At 41.5% G+C, this 22,581-nt stretch overlaps 1 protein-coding gene across 2 annotated transcripts; it reads left to right on the top strand.

Moving 5' to 3' along the window:
• The first annotated feature begins 244 nt into the window (after window positions 1-244).
• Window positions 245-19,916, top strand: LOC139584179 (proteoglycan 4-like). 2 transcript variants are annotated; one of them, XM_071415730.1, is made up of 3 exons: window positions 245-402; window positions 10,992-12,184; window positions 18,310-19,916. In XM_071415730.1, the coding sequence occupies exons 1-3, from the start codon at window positions 291-293 to the stop codon at window positions 18,442-18,444; spliced, it is 1,440 nt and encodes a 479-aa protein (XP_071271831.1). In that variant the 5' UTR covers window positions 245-290; the 3' UTR covers window positions 18,445-19,916. The 2 variants fall into 2 exon arrangements, with proteins under 2 accessions (XP_071271831.1, XP_071271840.1); XM_071415739.1 differs by having other exon boundaries at window positions 264-402; window positions 10,995-12,184.
• The last annotated feature ends 2,665 nt before the right edge of the window (window positions 19,917-22,581 follow it).

Raw genomic sequence — 22,581 nt, 5'->3', positions numbered from 1 at the left:
GTAAGTCCAACCGGCTTTACAACCGCAGACCACGTGTGACCATGCCAGCCAAGAACCTCCACATCCGGTTTCTTCACCTGCGGGATCGTCTGAGACCAGCCACCTTGACAGCTGATGAAACAGGAGTATTTATGTCTGTAATAACGCCCTTTCGTCTGGAAAAAACTGCTTCTGATTGGCTGGGCCTGGCTCCCCGATGGGTGCGCCCCAGCCCTAGTTTCGGTTGTCATCTGTTCTAGGTCCCCTCTTTGCATTTTAACCACGCCCCTTAATGATCACTCACAAACAAAATGGCGACTTGCAGGAAGATGGGACGTAGCTGGAAAATTCAATGTTTCGTTTTTATCTTGTTACAACTGTTTCCTCCCAACTGTATTTCGGCTCCGCTGGCAACCCAAAACGGTATGTTTAATATTCAAAACGAAGTTACCATGGATTATGGTTAGTTTTATGTTGAGAGTGAGCTAACGTAGCTAGCTTTCACCTGAACTAGTATCTGCTTTCAGTTTCACCTAGCTACAGTAGCTAGTCGACGACCAGCTCCTGCTGTGACGCCGTCTGAGGTATATGGGTGCCGCCTAGTGACTTGCCAAGGTGTTAGATGAGGAGCATGGCAGCCAACTCTGTTAGAAATAGAAGTCAGGGTTAAAATTTTACAGGCCTAATCATCTAATCTGTCATCAGTGACCATTAACGTTACCTAACGAACGTTACAGTTTCCAATCCTAGCCACAGAGGGCTCGCTAGTTTGGCGTCAAAGTGAAAGTAAAGATTCATTTTGTCACGATTCTGCTGATAATTGGTAGTTAGCTAGCTAGTAGCACAATGCTTTAGTGTTAGTATCATTAGAATTAGGTATTAGAATAGGAATTTTATAGTATCTCAATGGTTAGAAAACCCACTTTATAGATACTATTTTGGTGGTAACAAGCCAGCTACAGTTAGCGAGTTATGTTGGGGTCTTGAACTCTAATTCCAGGTTTGACTGAGAGAAACGGACTGTCCGACCAGGTGTCCCTCACCATGTATCTGAAATAATAAGCATTCTGTCAGTGAAATGGAAACACTGTTCTCTAAGCAGAGGCCCAATAAGGAAATGTCAACAAAATGATTTCCTTATCACAACCCTACTTATAAAATATTTTCGTTTCTGCCTTTACATCATTTTAATATCAACATGTTTTACTTGATAATGCTGTATATGGTATTGATATAGAGCTTGTCTTCATGGGAATACTTTTCCAAGGTCCTTATCGCCTTCTGAAAATGTCTTGGACTAGGAAAATATCATTTTTCGAGACCAGAGCAGATTTTTTTGGGACAAAACTACAACTCTGGCCTTATTGTCTCATATCTCATATAGCTAGTCATGTCCCTTTTGTGCTAAAGCCGAACTGCTATGAGTTCCTTTCTTAGGATCATTGTTCCTCTTTTACGAGCATTGCATGATGCCACATTCATGGAAAGCGAAACCATGTGGCCTATTCCTACGGCATCCAAATTGACATGACATGCTATCCATAACAGTCTAATCACTCTCAACAGTAGCCCATTCACTGTGCCTTGTGCGGGCTGCTTAGATTGCCCCCATAGTTTCTTGAGTTACGGAAAGAGAGCCCATCTGTCGACCTGTCATCCTACTGTGTTTAACCTGTTATGAGAGCATTTCTTTACCATGTTAAGTATCACAATACTCAATACCAAAACGATACCACAGCAAAAAAAGGCATATTATCCAAAGGCACAGAATGACACTTGATCCAGACATATAAACTCAGCTACTGCTCTTTGCAATCGTTGGGCATTATTACATTAGAAAAATGTTACGTCAATATTTTTTCAGAGACGGCAGTGTATTCATTAAATCAATTTGACTTTTACCAATTTAACAACATAATGGTAATTTATTTGAAAGGTAAATCTCTGGGTAAATCAATACAGGTGAATGTGTATTCAGTAGGAGTGTGTGCATGCATTGAGTTATTGAGCTTGTTTTGGCTGATGTCATCTGTAGCCTCATGAAAATCTGTTTCTCTGAAATTTGGGACTTATTTGTATAGAAGTAGCTTATTTTTAAAAATTGCGCACTCTCTTAAACTGCATCCCAAGATTACTGGTTAATCAAATTGACAAAGTTTTTTTCTTCGTATTAGCTAAAACTAACCCTTTTCCTAACCTTAACCTAATTATCCTAATGTGCTACGTTAATTCTACTAACCTGATAACGAGTGGCGCAGCGGTCTAAGGCACTTCATCTCAGTGCTAGATACAGCCTGGTTTGATTCCAGGCTGTATCACAAACGGCAGTGATTGAGAGTCCTATAGGGTGGCGCACAATAGGCCCAGCGTCGTTAGGGTTTGGCCGGGATAGGCCGTCATTGTAAATAAAAAAAAATTCTTAACTGACTTGTCTAGTTAAATGAAAAATAAATACAAAATTCTCCTAACCTGCTACGAAAAGTCAATTCTGAGATCCCTTGTATCCAAATCTGCCCATCGGAGCCCTTCGCTGAGGCAGTAGATCATCTTAGAGAGATGTGAGAAAGAGACCGATTTTAAGTTAATTAATAAAGTTTTGGTGGCAATCATCTTTGAAACCAGCATATTTTACTTTATGGTTTGCAAATGATCACAAAGAAAGTACTAGGCTAGTGAATTTGTTAGTTTTAGCTGTCAGCTAGCATAGCAAGGAAAGTTACCAGTAGCTTCCAGCTTTGTAGGCTATCTTCTTGCATTGTAAAGTGTTCTAGCCTTTATGGACATTGTTTTGCGAAGAGTAATTCAGTTTCAACTAATTAAACTACTGATACCTCTCACCAAGTCACCTATGAGACAGTTCAACATTTTATGACCACAAATAACAATAACTGTAGTGACCCTGTGTTTATAAACGTGGATATCGACTTTACCACTTCAGAATGCTTTTGTGGCACAGTCGATGTCACACAGAGCTCCGGGCCAGAAGGTTGAGGGTTCGCAGACCACGACAGATGAGCTAACTCTCCCTGCCTGTTTCATTAGACCTACAATACAATCAGAGCCGGCTGCAGACAATGACCAGCTAGGTGCAAATCTGATTTTCAACATTTTGATGTAATATATAAAATGTATGCAACAAATTTTCCACCAACAGGTTTCTGTACAAATGCACCATAACCAATAGGCAAAACATACAGACTTTGGGCACTTCAACACGGTTTGTGTTTTCAACACTACAATCTGCACAGTTTGGCTGCTGGAATTATATACTGAAGAAAAATATAAAACGCAACATGTAACAATTTCAATGATTTTACAGAGTTACAGTTCATATACGGAAATCAGTCAATTGAAATACATAGATTAGGGCCTTATTTATTTCACATGACTGGGCAGTGGCGTAGCCATGGGGGGGCATAGGACCACCCACTAGGGAGCCAGGCCCAGCAAATCAGAATGAGTTTTTCCCCATAAATGTTTATTAAAGACAGAAATACTCTATAGTTTCATCAGCTGTTTGGGTGGCTAGTCTCAGACAATCCTGCAGGTGAAGAAGCCAGATGTGGAGGTCCAGCGCTGGCGTGGTTATACGTGGTCTACGGTTGTGAGGTTGGTTGGACGCACTGCCAAATTTTCTTTTAAGATGTTGGAAACAGCTTGTGGTAGAGAATTGAACATTCAATTCTCCGGCAACAGCTCTGTTGGATATTCCAGCAGTCAGCATATCAATTGCACGCTCCCTCAACTTGTGGCATTGTGTTGTGTGACAACTCCATATTTTAGTAGCCTTTGTGCACCTGTGTAATGATCATGCTGTTTAATCAGCTTCTTGATATGCCACACCTGTCAGATGGATGGATTATCTTGGCAAAGGAGAAGTGCTCACTAACAGGGATCTAAACAAATTTGTGCTCAGATTTCGAGAGAAATAAACTTTGTGGGTATGGCAAATTTTCGGGATCTTGTATTTCAGCACATGAAACATTGAAACAAACACTTTAGATGTTGCGTTTTATATTTTTGTGCCGGTATATTTTGGACGAACGTGCGCAAGTAGACTACAGCAGACTTTTGAACTAGCCTATTCAGATTACTACTTTGACTGGTTGTGTTTATGCCACACATAAAGAATAGCTGGTCAGAACGGAAAGGCAGAGCAAGCTTTCCTGAATAACTGGGCCTGCTGGGAGCATACACTGGCAAGGAAAAGTATGTGAACCCTTTGGATTTAACTGGATTTCTGCATAAATTGGTCATCAAATTTGATCTGATCTTCTTCTAAGTCACAACAATAGACAAATATAATGTGCTTAAACTAATAACACACACATTATTGTATTTTTCTTGTCTATATTGAAAACATACCTTTTCCGATCTACACGATTTGTTTCCGTTCTCAATAAATGGGGAAACACTTTGGTGTTATTTTTTTTCCGCATATATGTGCATGAAACAAACATTAACTTTTAGGTTAGGTTAGTAGGAAAGTTAATCATTTAAACCACCTAAATATACTCACATTCACTGAACAATTAGTATTTGAAACTCAAACATTAGTTTCCCAACTACTTTTTATATAATCCTACAGGCTCTTTATCATTCTCCATATATTGTATTCTAATGCATCCAACATTATGCATGTCCACCATGGAATTGGGCAGCTGCTGTTTGAGAACTCATCTGATTTAGAAATCAAACTCTGATTATATTATTGCAGAGCATGAATGGTCCACCACCCAAAGGACATCCTGCCAACTTGATACAACTGTGGGAAGCATTGGAGTCAACATGAGCCAGCATCCCCGTGGAACGCTTTCGACACCTTGTAGTCCATCCCTCAACCAATTGGGGCTGTTCTGAGGGCAAAAGGGGGTCCAACTCAATATTTGGAACGTGTTTCCAATCTTTTGTGCACTCAGTGTATAGCCAAGGCTACTATTTTAAGAGCTAGAGAGAAGGGGAAGAGATGGGCGAATTGCCAGCGGAAATGCATGAATTACAGTGAAATATCCGCCAGAGTTTAGGCTACCCTTTTTCAATAAGTGGTTGCACCAATTTTAGATAAAGCACTCAAATTAAAATGTAGGCCTAATGTCAACAGAACCACCCATTGCTTCACTAAAATGTATTGATCAATGGCTGATAGGCTATGGATAGGTTGCATGTATGTTTGTATTTAATGGTTGTTAATTTCCAATTCATATAGCCTAGGCCAGTGTTTCCCAACACTGGTCGTCGAGTACCCCCAACAGTACACCGTTTTGTTGTAGCCCTTAACAAAAACCTAATTCAACTCATTGAGGGCTTGTCGGTTAGTTGACAAGCTGAATCAGGTGTGCTTGTTCACTGGCCTAAGCCTATATCACCAACCTGTTCTCAGAGCATTTCGTATTATTCTGTATGTAAATGCGGGACACTCATTTAGTATTATATGTTACGTTTCATATGGTATGCATTCATTGGTGGATTTCTATCCATTTCATATATGTTACAAATTAGAATTCGTATGATAATTTGCGAAACGTGCAATATGTAACGCTTTACGTTAGCTGGCTCAAGTGGCCTTGTGGTTAGTCTGCCCTGAGATTAGAAGGTTGTGAGATCGATCCCCTGGCTTATACCAGACTGTAAAAAATGGGACCTGAGGCTTCTCTGCTTGCCACTCAGTATTAAGGTGATAGACTAGCATCCTGTCCAGGGGGTGTACTTGTAGATCTAGCTGCCTCACGCTATAGAATCAGGAGATAGGGCAGGAGGCTATGAACGTTTTGGCTTGCTTTAGCCAAGGCTTGTGCAAGGCCACTTACTAACATTAGCTAGAGGTTAGGGGAAGGGTTAAATAAAGGGATTAGGGGAAGGGTTAGCTAACATGCAAAGTAGCTAAAAAGTAGTAAGTAGTCGAACAGTTGCTAAAATGCTAATGTTGTCCGTGATGAGATTCGAACATGCAACCTTAGGGTTGCTAGACGTTTGCGTTATACGCCCACCCATGCACACTCCTTTTATTTTTGCCTTAAGTAACCTTCTTTTGTTTGTAACCAAACATAACATTTTACTAATTTGAATCTTGGATTTACATTTACTATGTTACGTCTGGACTGAGACCAGGCTAATATCACTGCTGTCTATCTTCCCCTTAACTTTCCTCTTTAAATTTATATGATAGGCTACATTGATTTAACATTTTCCTATAATGTAGACTCATTTTTGATTACCTACAGAAAGGATTTGAAGTTAAGGCAAGGTTTTAATATGATTTGCATGAGTCTGAGTGAGAAGCGCTGCAGGCGGCTTTGATTGATGGATCATTTTAGGTGGGTGGGTGTGAGTGTATGGTTTGCTAATCCTCTCTATGTCCGTTCCAGAAAGTTTCCTAAAATAGGGCTCTCTTTAATTAGATAGAATGAGAACTATAGGCAGCGCCAAGTCTAGGTCCAAGAGGATTCTAAACAGCTTCTACCCCCAAGCCATGACTCCTGAACGTCTAATCAAATGCTACCCAGACTATTTGCACGCCCCCCCCCCCCCCTTTACGCTGCTGCTACTCTGTTATTTTCTATGCATAGTCACTTTAACTCTACTTACATGTATATATTACCTCGACTAACCGGTGCCCCTGCACATTGACTCTGTACCGGTACCCCCTGTATATAGCCTCGCTATTGTTATTTTACTGCTGCTCTTTAATTATTTGTTGCTTTTATTCCTTTTTTTGTGTTTTTTTTCTTAACTGCATTGTTGGTTAAGGGCTTGTAAGTAAGCATTTCACTGTAAGGTCTACACCTGTTGTATTCTGTGCATGTGACATACAATTTGATTTGAATGACGTCAGCATTGGTGTCAGATTTGCATTTCGTCTCTTATTAAATGGGGCGCAAAGAATGAAACGTAGCCAAGCTCCTTTCATGATTCGTACAGGGTTAGATGGTTATCCTAGTATTTTCAGTAGCATATTATTTTTCTAGTAGGCCTGGTATATAATTTTTCTGTCATTACTGTGTCCTCTAGCCACTTTCAACAACATAAAATCTAATGTTATTGGTCACATACACATATTTAGCAGATGTTATTGCGGGTGTAGCGAAATGCTTGTGTTCCTAGCTCCAACAGTGCAGTAAAATCTAACAATATACACAAATCTAAAGTAAAATAGAAATATATCAATATTAGGATGAGCAATGTCGGTGTAGCATTGACTAAAATACAGTAGAATAGAATACAGTATATCCTTATGAAATGAGTAACGCAGTATGTAAACATTATTAAAGTGATTATATGTCTATAGGACAGCAGCCTCTAAGGTGCAGAGTTGAGTAACTGGGTGGTAGCCGGGCAGTGATGGCTATTTAACAGTGTGATGGCCTTGAGATAGAAGCTGTTTCTCGGTCCCAGCTTTGATGCACCTGTACTGACCTTGCCTTCTGGATGGTAGCGGGGTGAGCAGGCCGTGGCTTGGGTGGTTAAATGTGGTTGATGTCCTTGATCTTTTTGGCCTTCCTGTGACATCGGGTGCTGAAGGTGTCCTGGAGGGCAGGCATTGTGCCCCCCCGGTGATGTGTTGGGTCGACCGCCCCACCCTCTGGAGAGCCCTGCGGTTGCGGTACAGTGGCCGTACCAGGCGGTGATACAGTCCGACAGGATGCTCTCAACTGTGCATCTGTAAATGTTTGTGAGGGTCTTAGGGGACAAGCCGAATTTCTTCAGCCTCTTGAGGTTGAAGAGGTGCTGTTTTGCGCCTTAGTTCACCACACTGTCTGTGTGGGTGGACAATTTAAGATTGTCGGCGATGCGTACGCCGAGGAACTTTAAGCTTTTCACCTTCTCCACTGCGGTCCTGTCGATGTGGATAGGGGCGTGCTCTCTGCTGTTTCCTGATGTCCACGATCAGCTCCTTCATTATGACCGCAGCAGTATATACTTTGCAAGTGACTGACTGCTGACGCATTACATTTTTTCTAAATGTTATTTAAGGGGGGGGGGGGCTTATGACACGAATATGGCACATCTATCATGTAACAGTAGGCTGTAACCACTTGATCAATCGATTCGAGTTGGAATGTCAGCAATATAATAATGAAGATGTTGTTATGACGAGGTAGAAAGATCCCAGCTATAATATAGGCTAGGATGATACATGCATTGTTAGTTAGGCCTAGAATGGATTGATGCATGTTGCATATAATTAATCTTGGAGTGCGTAATTGCCATGCTGTTTACATCAAATGCATTGGTGCCAAAAATGTAACAAATTGCGGAATAAAAGCTACAGTTGCCAGTATGCTTCTTTTGAACCTAAAATAAATAAAATCTAATCAAAATTCAGAGGTGGAAAAAGTACTCGATTGTCATACTTGAGTAAATGTAAAGATACCTTAATATAAAATGACTGAAGTAAAAGTGAAAGTAACCCAGTAAAATACTACTTGAGTAAGTCTAAAAGTATCAGATTTTAAATGTACTTAAGTACAGTGGTGGAAAAAGTACTCAAATGTCATACTTCAGTAAAAGTACAAAGTAAATGCTATACATCAAATTCCTGATTTAGCAAACCAGATGGCACAATTTCCTTTTTTATTACTTTTTTTGACAGTTGGTGATTACTCCAACACTGACATAATTTACGATGGAAGCATTTATGTTTAGTGAGTCCACCAGATCAGAGGCAGTAGGGATGACCAGGGACGTTCTCTTGATAAGTGTGTGAATTGGACTTTTTGTCCTGTACTGCTAAGCATTCAAATTGTAAAAGGTACTTTTGGGTGTCAGGGAAAATGTGTGGAGTAAAAAGTACATATTTTACTTTAGGAATGTAGTCAAAAATATAAATAATGAAGTACAGATACTTTAGTTGTATTTTTACTTAAGTACTTTACACCACTGTCAAAATGGTATGAGTAGACCCTGCCGCAGTTGAGAGGTTTATTATATTATAATAGCCTGCAGATTAACAATATAGCTCAATGCTATTTTTTTTTTTAAGATGACGTGTCACGCAGATGTGAGTCAGGTGTTGGTATCACAACACGTTATTGGCTCTTTCGCCCGCGATAATGATGCAGCCCAGACTCCCAGTGCAGGCTAACGCCTCGATCGCACTGACAGCGTCTTTGCGCAAAAAATGGTACGCAGCATCATCTGGATATGTGTGCAACAAAAGTTCAACATTCGCCTCCAACCATTTCTGTCAAGCATTCTGCATACAGTTTGGACTGGCCCGCCCGTTCCCCAGACCTGAATCCAATTGAGCACATCTGGGACATCATGTCTCGCTCCATCCACCAACGCCACGTTGCACCACAGACTGTCCAGGAGTTGGCGGATGCTTTAGTCCAGGTCTGGGAGGAGATGCCTCAGGAGACCATCCGCCACCTCATCAGGAGCATGCCTAGGCGTTGTAGGGAGGTCATACAGGCACGTGGAGGCCACACACACTACTGAGCCTCATTTTGACTTGTTTTAAGGACATTACATCAAAGTTGGATCAGCCTGTAGTGTGGTTTTCCACTTTAATTTTGAGTGTGACTCCAAATCCAGACCTCCATGGGTTGATAAATTTGATTTCCATTGATCATTTTTGTGTGATTTTGTTGTCAGCACATTCAACTATGTAAAGAAAAAAGTATTTAATAAGAGTATTTCATTCATTCAGATCTAGGATGTGTTATTTTAGTGTTCCCTTTATTTTTTTGAGCAGTGTATTTTTTAAGGAGATTTTTTTTCTTCCCACAAAAGTAGTGCACTGGGCCTTTACTGTTTGAGCGGATCGAAATAGCCGTCTGCAGCATGGGGAGAAATAATTATCCCAACCCAACCCCATCCCTAATCATCTTCTGACGGCCTTGCCTCTTCTTATTCAATGTTGATGCTGGCAGTAGCTTCCAGGAATGAAAACTCCCATTCTGTGTGGCGACTGCTAACTTGGCCTCTATTCTTCAGTTTCCCCGCCCATCTTAACCCACAGCTTGGCCGATGAATATCAAAGTCCCATGAGTATAAAATCATGTTGACTCTCTGGTTGAATCGGGCCATTGATTTAAGAGGACCGGCCAAAGGCATGAGATGGCAGGAGCTAGAACAAACATCCCTCTCATTGGATGCCTGACTGAACGTTTTGTACAGTGACAGAATGCATATGAATTAAGTAGATATTTACTGTACAGTACACTGCACATTTCTACAGTGAGAAGCGTATACTGATAAACTCAGAGTAGGGTGCCTACCCGCTCTGCCCAGCGTGGGTGAAAACACGCTTTGGTGATGAAATTTCACTTCCTTGTGTTATTAAAACAAATTTGACTAAGACAAGTAAGATTATTCATGTTCTGACTTGCTCAGGGGGGTCTTTTTCTAACATATTGCAACGACCCTGGGTTTATAAGCGCAGATATCGACTCTGCCGCACGAGCATGCTTTTGCGGCACAGTCGATAGCGCGCTGGACTTCGGGCTAGAAGGTCGAGGGGCGAGACCTGCTCCCTGCCTGTTACATTACATTACAATATCATTAACATTATATCCCAAAATTTAGATTTCATAACCTAATAGTTCCGATAATAAGCACCGAGCTCTGATATACAGTACCATTGATTTAGTCACCATACTTTTAGCCATCTTACAAGGGTAAGAACTTGTTAACGGATTATGAGGTTTGGACCATTGGTACACTTTTTTTATATGCATTTTTGATTGGACACCCAACTCAGAGGGCAAAGAGAACCTACTATTTTCTTTTATCTAACACAGAACACATTCAAAGGGATGGCGCTATGACAACCATTACAGGTCAGATGTAGAATGATAAGATGTGTGTATCATGTACAATTTGATGATTAGGCCTAGGCTATATAACTTGGCTACATTTTTCCACTAAAGATTTCACCACGCTTATTTTCAAATCTCCTGTAGGCTACAAAAAGATTAAATGACTTGTTTTGTAAAGTGTAGAATGTGAACAGATGTCCAAATGAGTGTGGTGACGGTTTTGTTTTCAATTCCTACTTCTCTAATTTTCAGCAGTTTCTCTGGATCCAGGAGTTGATGATTTAGAACCCTTGCCTTTGGCACCAGCCAGCAACGATGCAGAAACAGCCATCAGCACTGGTACAACAGACGGCAAAGCAACCAGTGACAATGCTACAACACCTGATGCAACAGTAATTAAGGCTGTAACAGCAGATGCAAAGGACGCTGCTGCCACACCCGTCAAGGACGCTGCTGCCACACCCGTCAAGGACGCTGCTGCCACACCCGTCAAGGACGCTGCTGCCACACCCGTCAAGGACGCTGCTGGCACACCCGTCAAGGACGCTGCTGGCACACCCGTCAAGGACGCTGCTGGCACACCCGTCAAGGACGCTGCTGGCACACCCGTCAAGGACGCTGCTGGCACACCCGTCAAGGACGCTGCTGGCACACCCGTCAAGGACGCTGCTGGCACACCCGTCAAGGATGCTGCTGCCACACCCGTCAAGGACGCTACTCCCACACCTATAGAAGACACACCCATCAAGGACACATCTATCGATGGTGTAAAAGCACGTGATGATGCACCATACACCAAAGGGGAGGTTATAGCTGAATCCACTGCCATTATTGCTGAAACAACTGTTGGCAAGTTTGCAATAACTGCAGACAAGAACAAAACCAAATTAGATAAATCAGGACTGACTCCTGAAAAACTACCTCCCAAACCTGCTGATTCAGATGCTGATGCTGCCCCGGCCATGACTGCAGCTCCAGCCACCAGCACCACCACAGTCAAAGCCCCAGAGCCTGCCAAGCCCATCCTGGAGAAACCAAGCCCTGCCTCCAACACCAAGCTCGTCGGCCCCATGGACGCAACAGAGGATGAGCAAGAGAGCGATCTAGTGCCTGTCAACACCCTGGAGTCCCAGACCGAGACAGACATGTACGGCAGAGAAAATGAGGAAGAAGGTGGTGAAGATGACTATGATAAGGTCCCTCTGGACCAGAACCAGAACTTTGGCAGCCAAGACCTCAACGAGGAGAACGACGACGGCATGGTGGACGCCGACGATGACCAGGTGGTGCTCAGCCCAGCAAAGAGTGCTGGGAAGATAGACGTACGTATGAAGGACACCAACATCTACACCACCCAGGACGAGGACTCCCACTTCTTCTTCCACCTGGTCATCCTGGCCTTCCTGGTGGCCATTGTATACATCACCTACCACAACAAGAGGAAGGTAAGCAGAGGGGGAGTACTTTATTAATCCATACGAGACTGTTTGTTTGATTTCTGCTGTACCGAACCCCTTCAATACACACACACAATGTGTACTGTTGTGGGTACTCGAGGAGTTGGGAAACACTTGGCCTAGGCTATAAAATGGACAACAATTAAATAGAAACATACATGCAACCTATCCATAGCCTATCAGCCATTGATCAATACATTTTAGTGAAGCAATGGGTGGTTATGTTGACACTAGGCCTACATTTTAATTTGAGTGCTTTATCTAAAATCGGTGCAAACACTTATTGAAAAAGGGTAGCCTAAACTCCGGCGGGTATTTCACTGTAATTCGTGCATCTCCGCTGGCAACTCGCCCATCTCTTCCCCTTCTCTCTAGCTCGTAAACTAGTAGCCTTGGCTATACACTGAGTGCACAAAACATCAGGAACATGTTCCTAATATTGAGTTGCGGCTAGGAACGTATTACCGCCACACCGGCGGTCACGAGTCACGAAGGCAGTCAAATTCCACGTGACCGTTTAATCACGCTAATTTATTTATTTTTAACATTTTTATTTAACTAGGCAAGTCCGTTAAGAACAAATTCTTATTTACAATGACGGCCTAGGAAAAGTGGGTTAACTGCCTTGTTCAGGGGCAGAACGACAGATTTTCACCTTGTCAGCTCGGGAATTCGATCTAGCAACCTTTCGGTTACTGGCCCAATGCTCTAACCACTAGGCTACCTGCCACTCCAATTAGGCCTCTCCAAGCTCTGATGCTGCTGCTGGTCATTAGTAGCCTACCAGACTTGCTAACTGCCTGGTACTCAGCACTCTATTGTCTCTCTAAATCATTCTGACATCAATGCAAATGTAATTGAAAATCTAATCAAACACCATGAGAGCTCATGTTGCACAACATTTCTATAGGCTCTGCAATTACGTGAAAACTGAATGATGGCCTCTTAAAAAGAGGAGGATCCTGTCAGCTTTCTATAGGCTAGCCTTACTATATTTATTTCTCAACTTTCCTAATGTTAAGCTCATTGCTTATCTTTACAACAGGAGTATAGCCTACCTGGCTGGCATGAAAATGAACCACAGGAAAAGTGACCTCCATTCGCTATTTAAGTGCATAGATTACATGTATTTCTTCCTGCTGCCCCTGTTTCGATACAGGTGCATGATAATTGTCCATTCTAAATCAAAAACAAATTTCACACATACTCTACCGGTCAAAAGTTTTAGAACGCCTACTCATTCAAGGGTTTTTCTCTTATCTTTACTGTTTTCTACATTGTAGAATAAGAGTGAAGACATCAAAACTATGAAATAACACACATGGAATCATGTAGTAACCAAAAATAGTGTTAAACAAATCTAAATATATTTTATATTTGAGATTCTTCAAATAGCCACCCTTTGCCTTGATGACAGCTTTGAACACTCCTGGCATTCTCTCAACCGGCTTCACCTGGAATGCTTTTCCAACAGTCTTGAACGAGTTCCCACATATGCTGAGCACTTGTTGGCTGCTTTTCCTTCACTCTGCGGTCTGACTCATCCCAAACCATCTCAATTTGGTTGAGGTCGGGGGATTGTGGAGACCAGGTCATCTGATGCAGCACTCCATCCCTCTCCTTCTTGGTAAAATAGCCATTAGATAGCCTGGATGTGTTTTAGGTCATTGTACTGTAGAAAAACAAATGATAGTCCCACTAAGCCCAAACCAGATGGGACGGTGTATTGCTGCAGAATGCTTTGGTAGCCATGCTGGTTAAGTGTGGGGAAACGATGGGAATTGCACATGCGGAGATCATCCGTTCACCCACACTGCGTCTCACAAAGACATGGCGGTTGTAACCAAAGATATCCAATTTGGACTCCAGACCAAAGGACAAATTTCCACTGGTCTAATGTCCATTGTTCGTGTTTCTTGGCCTAAGCAAGTCTCTTCTTCTTATTGGTGTCCTTTAGTAGTGGTTTCTTTGCAGCAATTCGACCATGAATGCCTGATTCACGAGTAACTCATCCTCTGCAGCAGAAGTAACTCTGGGTCTTCCATTTCTGTGGCAGTTCTCATGAGCCAGTTTCATCATAGCGCTTGGTTTTTGCGACTGCACTTGAAGAAACCTTCAAAGTTCTAGACTTTTTCTGGATTGACTGACCTTCATGTCTTAAAGTAATGATGGACTGTCGGTTCTTTGCCTATTTGAGTTGTTCTTGCCATAATATGGACTGAGCACTATTTGGTAAAAGACCATCTGCTGTATACCACCCCTACCTTGTCACAACACAACTGATTGGCTCAAACGCATTAAGAAGGGAAGAAATTCCACAAATTAACTTTTAAGGCACACCAATTAATTTAAATACATTCCAGGTGACAACCTCATGAAGTTGGTTGAGAGAATGCCAAGAGTGGGCAAGGCTGTCATCAAGTCGAAGGGTGGCTACTTTGAAGAATCTCAAATATAAAATGTATTTTGATTTGTTTAACTTTTGGTTACTACATGATTCCATGTGTGTTATTTCTTAGTTTTGATGTTTTCACTATTATTCTACAATGTAGAAAATAGTAAAAATAAGGAAAAACCCTAGAATGATTAGGTGTGTCCAAATTTATGACTGGTACTGCGTGTGTGTGTAAGTATATGTTAAGACAAGATTAAATCAAGAATAGTCTAATGGGTGACAATATTAGCCTATCACTTGTGAATTCTATATTATCATTTGTGAATGATGCCCAGCATAACGCAAGGAACAACGCTTTTTTTCGAATCATAGTCGCACACCTCGTGTAGCCTAGCCCATAGGCCTATATGTTTTGATAAGGTTTGTATCACAACTAAAGTGGACAAATAACTTCTTAAAATGAAGCACATTTATCCGCTTTTACAAGGGCTATAGAGCCTAACTGGCATACATATGGGGTGGCAGGTAGCCTGGTGGTTAGAGCGTTGGACTAGTAACCGAAATGTTGCAAGATCGAATCCCCGAGCTGACAAACTAAAAATCTGTCGTTCTGCCCCTGAACAAGGCAGTTAACCCACTGTTCCTAGGCAGTCATTGAAAATAAGAATTTGTTAACTGACTTGCCTAGTTAAAGGTAATGAATAAATAAGCAACGTATGTGTTTCAAACTTGGGGAAGTAAATTTTCACCGTAAATTGCACCTTTATAACAAAAGCAATTACAAGCATTATCGCATTAGCTGTCACTTTTGATAATGGAGTTTTCCTGCTAATAATAGTTTATCAACATTTTAAAGCTAAACGTTCTGATCTGTTGCGTCAGCCACATTCCGTAATTTTCTTTTTTAATGCTAGTGGTTGTATTAATTTGGGATCTATCACATCCCACAACTGTCCCAGACTGTTTGGAATATTTATTTCTCGCACAGAATACGTCTTTAAAAAAAACAACATTTTTTACTATGGGGGATAGTAGATTGACTTAGGCTTTTGCTGTTTGTTTGGCCTACTCATCTTGTTGGCTGACAAAGTAAATGTGGACAGTTTTTCCAATATCTTCAATATGCACCTCGGAATTGGATAAGGACATGCGCAGATGCGTCCCCGACGTGTCTGTCTTCACTTGTAGCCTGTGAGAGACCTGATCACATGATGACGAGCCATCTGAGTGAGAGGTGCTTCGGAGCGCGCAACACTCAGGAAGAAGGGCCCAGCGCAGCACTCCGGGCCAAGGCCACAATGACCACTGACCGCAAAAGGCATGGATTTTTTAGGATGCATTATTGTATTGTATTTTTCATACTACAAAATAATGCCACGAAATTCTAAGCAAATCTTGTCTGCTAAATAAACTAGTGTAGCCCACAGCCATTTGGCATATCCACATCAGGACCTAACATAAGGGCAACTCCGAGTATACTATTCTGTTCTCCTGAAATAGACTACATTTCTTCTTGTCATGCTTCTTCAGACCTGTCTAAAATAAATAATGGATGTATTGTGAAGGTGTAGGCTATGTTACATGGATTTATTAGACTTTTTAAAATGTAGATGTTCCAAAGGTCTGCATCAGTGGCTTGTAGGCTATGTTTGGAAGCCAGCAGATGCTAAATGTGTTTATGTTAATTCATGTCAATTACCGTGAGACCGACAGTTATTTGCTTGACAATCACCGGCTGACAATTTCGTGACCGCCACAGCCATAGTTGCACCCCCTTTTGCTCTCAGAACAGCCTCAATTCGTTGAGGCATGGACAAAAAGGTGTCAAGCGTTCCACAGTGATACTGGCCCATGTTGACTCCAATGCTTCCCATAGTTGTCAAGTTGGCTGGATGTCCTTTGGGTGGTGGACCATTCTTGATACACATGGGAAACTGTTGAGCGTGAAAAACCCAGCAGCGTTGCAGTTCTTGACACACTCAAAATGGTGCGTCTGGCACCTACGACCATATCCCGTTCAAAGGCACTTAAATATTTTGTCTTTCCCATTCCCTCTCTGAATGGCACACATACCCAATCCATGTCTCAAGGCTTAAAAGTCCTTTAACCTGTCTCCTCCCCTTCATTTACACTAATTGACGTGGATTTAACAGGTGACATCAATAAGGGCTCATATACTATAGCTTTCACCTGGTCAATAAGTCAGGGAAAGAGCAGGTGTTCCTGATGTTTTGTATACACACACTGTAATAGGAATTTCCAGGTGAACAAAAGAGAAGAGCAGTCGCAGATAATGTCAATCAGGTTGATTTACAAGTTGCAATAGGGAGACGCCACCCAGCACAGATGCAGAGAAAATGTCTAACTGGCCTCTTGTAGATAGGTCCTTTATCCTCCTAATCAGGCTGCACCAAATGCTCTCCAAACACCAGCCCAAGAGGCTTGTGGGAAGTCCAAACAAAAGGGTGTCTTTGTCAGCTGCTACAGAATCAGTGTTCATAGAATGTCATCAATACCACAGTGAATAATCAGTGTGTCCTCGGTCCTTGTACCTCCAGTCTGGCGTCAATCACTATCAACATATGAGAATAGTCCATTACAAGTCTAGTGACCATCAACCCGCACCTTGAGTGTTACATCACATTTTCTGTGTTCTATTTGTATTACAGAAACTCAAAATATGCTAAATATGTTTTTGATCACTAAATCAGGGATGGGCATCTGTCAGGGCCCCCCTTTTTGTAGGCCCGTGGATCAATTTACAACAAAAAGAAGAATAATTTGTGAGGGAGGGACCCAGTCAAGGTCTCAACTTACTGTTGAGAGAGAATAGTACAATACACAGTGCCGTTTTAATTATTATTATTTTTTTTAATTTTTATTATTTGCTGAATTTAAAAAATAATCTTATGTCAGCTGCTGACAGTCACTTAATCAGCTGACATTTATTTTCAAGGTAGTCTAGACTGCTAACTAAACTTGTAAACATGGTTGAATTACAGACCAGGGGGCCCCCATTATTATTTTTTTTAGTCACACTCATTCAGATATCATATTAAAAACTGAAAACATTTCTCTGTCAAAATGTGTAGAATTTCATGAAATTAGCTGTAAAACTGAAAAAATTCTCTGCCCCATGGCAAAATGTGCTAAATATTCTCTCCACCTTGACAAAATGTGTATAATAGCAGCATATTTACTTTAAAACAAAATTTTACTTAGGGCCGGCTCTGACTGCATCTGTGGGTATGGATGTGGGTACACAGTCCCGTGAGCCAGATTCTTGTGTGGGCCCCACCCCTATCAAAGTTGCCCAATTTTAAATATGAACTTTAGTCATCTTAAATATATACATTATGCAGAAATGCATATAGTTGGAGTTAACTTTTGTTATTGAGAGACTATTTACTTCCCTTTTAGGTAGCCTAGCTACATTGTTAGCGTGGGTAGTCTCCATTCATTGCCCTTTTTGTGTTCCTTTGAGTATCACCCTGATGGCGCTTATTTTAGCTACTTTTGGGTCCGTATGTATCAAGCATCTGAGTAAGAATGCGGATTTAGGATCAGCATTGCCTTTTTAGATCTTGATGAATAGGATTACATGGACAGTGGGGACGTGATCCTAGATCAGGACTACTACTCTGAGACGCTTTATGAATGGACAGCCCAGTATTCAATAAAAAGGTTAAATGTTAACTTGAATATCCACTCTCTCCAGATCTTCCTGCTAGCCCAGAGTCGGCGCTGGAGGGACGGCCTGTGTTCTCGCAACAACGTGGAGTATCATCGGCTGGACCAGAATGTCAACGAGGCCATGCCCTCCCTCAAGATGACTCAAGATTACATCTTCTGAGCAGAGAAGGAAGTTGAAAGAACTGAAACAAGCCTTTTCCCAGCTGCATTGTTGAAACGCTTGCTTGCCCACAAGCTTGCCCCACTTTTTCTTGCTTCAGGAAAAACCTGGGCAGGAGGGAGTTTGATGGTATGACCACTCTGTAATCGATACACATTTTCAATGTTTGCCCACGTATGCTGGAAATATTATTTTCTGTTTTGTTAACCATAGTCCTGGGTTTTGAAATTAATTATGATTTTAGTATTTGATTTATTTGGGTGGCCTATACTTGTCTGTATGAAATACGTTCTCACCATGTTTAAGCCTTACTATCATTCTACACTTATTGTTTTGCACACTTAAGTGTTTGTGCTGATTACACACTTAGAAAATTGGAATGTAAATAGTGTCAATCAATACCAAGATTAATAACCAATAATAGTGTACTTTACTTGCTAGTCACTAATCTGCCCTGTAATGAATGAAGGCTATTTGTAGTGGTTCGCCTCAAAGCCCTCAATCCACAAAGCATTGCAGTACAAAGCATTTGCAGTTGTAAAAGTGAATATTGTACGTATGTAGCGTACTACACAATATACATTTATGTTCAGAACTTGTGGTTATTTCTTACGCTAAATCCGTTAGACAAATGAGGACTTTTGACATGACAGAGCCCACCACATTGTGATATGGTGGCAGTAATTCCCTTGCTTGAAATTGTATTTTTCCATAATCCGGCATTTGACTGGTTTTCTTATTAACACGTTGGCCAGATTGTGCTATGTGCTGATCCCTTTTTTTTGTGTGTTTGTTTAATGACTTTGATGAAGTCTCCGATGTCAGGTAAAGATTCCTCACTGAAATTTCTCAATGACTTTGAACCATGTGGACTCAACCGGCGTGCTCTCCTTCTGTAGGACTTTTTTATTTTTCTCTCGCGGCCTAATGTGCATGTAAGACACTACTTCAACACAGATTACTTTAGGGGACAGAGAACGGATTGTCGAATCTGGGGACGTGCCCTATTCCTTATGTGGTGCACTACTTTTGAACAGGGCACTAGGGCTCTGGGTCAAAAGTAGTGCACTATAGATATAGGGAATATGGTACCATTTGGGAATCGACCTCAGTCTAGAGGAAACGATAACCACCACCGTCGCTCACTCGTCATTACCTTAACGAGGCTTCAATTCTAATGCCATGTCCTGTGACGTGAATCCAGAATCAGTCAATTCTCATGCACTTATCAATCCCCAATAGTTTTCCAGCTGTCTTTTCAGGACCGTGGGAAAGCATTGTAATCTGAGTGTCACGACAATAGCTAAAGCATGGAAGGGAGGTTTTGTCATGCAAGGAACAGGAAGTATATTGTGTAGCTTTCATATGGCATTTGGTGGATGGACACTGCCTTTGCAATCAACTGTAGAGATTGTACAATCGTTTGCCGATGATGCACAATTGTATTTGTCAATAAAGCACAATTGAATTTGGGGGCCCCTTTTTGTTTTTCCTCTTGCTAATGCTTAGTTTTCGAAGAAATACATTTTGAAAAAAATGTTTAGTCTGTTTCTTGTCAATTTAACATAACGTCCACACCAGGTTTTAAGAGTCATCAAAAAACTGTCATGAGTATTGGAATGCTTTGGAAATGTCCTTGGAAATGAGCCTGTCATGACCACATGACTCTACCCTAGCCACTCAATCATTCCACTGCTATTGTTTTGTATGATGACAGCAATGCTTACCTCTGTCACATCCTTGTCTGTTGATCCATCCAAGCACCCCAGTGAGGAACCCTGAATCCTAAGCAGTGTCAATAGTATTTTGAACTTGCATGGCGGTTCTGCATTAGAAGCTGTCTGTCGATGATGTTATTGAGAGAGGTTGGTATGAGCTGGGTCTTGGGGGGGGGGTTCTTGAAGGAGGCACATACCAAAGGGCCTGTACTACAGGTAAGGCTGCAGTTAGTCATATTGCCCTTGGATGGCAGTAGAGACCTACAAGTCAGTGGTGTTCAGACAATTGAACAGCAGCTCAACTATTCAAGAGAACATTCAGAAATGCACTTCCAGTTTGAGTACAAGACTGTTTAAGCTTGAACGGTGATTCCATCATCCTAAAACTTAGTATGTTAATCACCGTGTAAGCAAGTAGAATGTTCTTATGTAGTTAAATAACGTATTTACATGGTTGATTTCGTGAACCCCAAGCACTGTCAATTTAATTGAAACCAAAGATTCTATTTATACATGAAAGCACAAGATGGTGGGTAAATGCAGTGATATTGATAACAAATGGGATGTCAAGGTTATGCAGGGTGGTTGATTCTGGCTGATATTGGGCATATAGAGCTTGCCAGTTTGTATTCCTAAAAAACGCTAATGAAACTGGTTTGTTCAGTCTTTCTTATGGGGGAAATTAATGGGGAAAGAATGGGGTTTTGGGATGAATGCTGAAAATAAGGTCTGAGGTTAACACAGGCTTAGGAGATCTTAAATGTATTGTTCTATGAGATATCAGTCAGTTAACATGGCCTTTAAGAATGATGAAGTCTGTATGTGCTTTATGGACTTATTTTGATTACATAAATTCACAAAAAGTTACTTTAGCTGATGAAGATTATCTCAGAACAAAATGTATAAGATCTCCTAAGCCTGTGTTAACCTCAGACCTTATTTTCGCCATTTATGTTTATCCAAAACCCCCATTAATTTCCCCATAGGCTTTGGCCAGCGAGCCATGGCGGAGTCAACCCCCGTTAGTGCCTACAAAAAAAGGAAATAATAATAAAAAAATATATATATACTCATATACCCTGCTCAGGCTCTAGGGCCTGAGAGTGTGCGACCGCCCAAGACAGTACTCCATATAACTCGTCAGATGTGAAGTATTTTAATCCCAGAAATATTTCAGCTGCGTAAACAATGAAGTCGATCTTGACTTCTTTTCAACTTGTGCAGTGCCGTTTACCACCATTGCTATAAAAGAGACAAAGTCCACTTTCTTCACATGAAGATTTTCTAGGTCCTGTTGGTGATTCACTACCACTGGACCTTCAGAGATAATCTCTCTACCCTTTTGACAGCCTCTGCATTGGAAACACTTTCAGATTTTGGCAACCTCAGTCTCTTTCACCCTACTCAGGCATTCCAAGGATTTCGCCCTATGTTCTCCACCACAGTTACAACACTTTACTCCTTGGCCAATGGCCATTCTCTTCTGCTACACATTCGGAATCACCTTCAAAGTGATCTTTCCCACACATCCCAACATCTCGGCTTCTTCTGTCTGCAGACACTTCCTACAGGTCCAAACATTTTACAACAATGACATTGCAAAGGCCTGGATACAAAAGCTCTGACATGATAGTACACATATCCCAGCTGCACTCATGTTGGGAGGGACTCCACATAAAAATAAACTTTACTGCCAATTGACCACCATTAATATTCTTTAGTATATCCAGAAATTACTCCCTTGACAGGTGCCCGTCTCCGTAGCTCAAAGAACGACACAGCATAATCATCAACTCGAGTGAGACAAAAGTCTCTTCATCCCCACTTCCACCGCCATCCGATTCAAGTTCCACATCCGCTTCCGCCATCCTTCTGGATTGCTCCTTAAAAAATATAAATCACTAAATGCACTCAGTAAACCTGGAAATTTTGGTAGAACAGATGCCACGGGGGCTCCCCGGTGCTGACATGTCAATATATGGACTGGAAACTGGGGGGGAAGCCTCCCCCTCAAAGCGTACCTATCCGATATGTTCTGGCTGTTGCTTTATCTTCAGAGGGAAGTCAAGGTGTGCGAAAGTTTGCTGTTGACGGAAATAGTTGGGATTTATGGTATTTTCATAGGTGCTGTATGTTTCAAAGAGGACATTTGTGGACCAATGTGTGCGCACATGGGTGAATGCAATGTGTTAATGCAGAAAAATATCCTTCTCTTCATGTCCTCAAAATGTTGTTTCAGTTCACAGAGGCATGTGTCCTCTATGGATCATTATTTTTTATAAAAATTCTTCGTAACAGATTTTCATATTGTGTGAGACTTGGTTCCGACGAGGGACTAGTACGAAAAAATATCTGAACATTTATGCACTCACTACGGTAAGTCACTCTGGATAAGAGCTTCTGCTAAGTGACTAAAATG

The sequence above is a fragment of the Salvelinus alpinus genome, chromosome 1 (genome assembly GCF_045679555.1).
Source record: "Salvelinus alpinus chromosome 1, SLU_Salpinus.1, whole genome shotgun sequence".
Lineage (NCBI taxonomy): Eukaryota > Metazoa > Chordata > Actinopteri > Salmoniformes > Salmonidae > Salvelinus > Salvelinus alpinus.
This window is presented reverse-complemented; position numbering and strand designations above follow the sequence as displayed.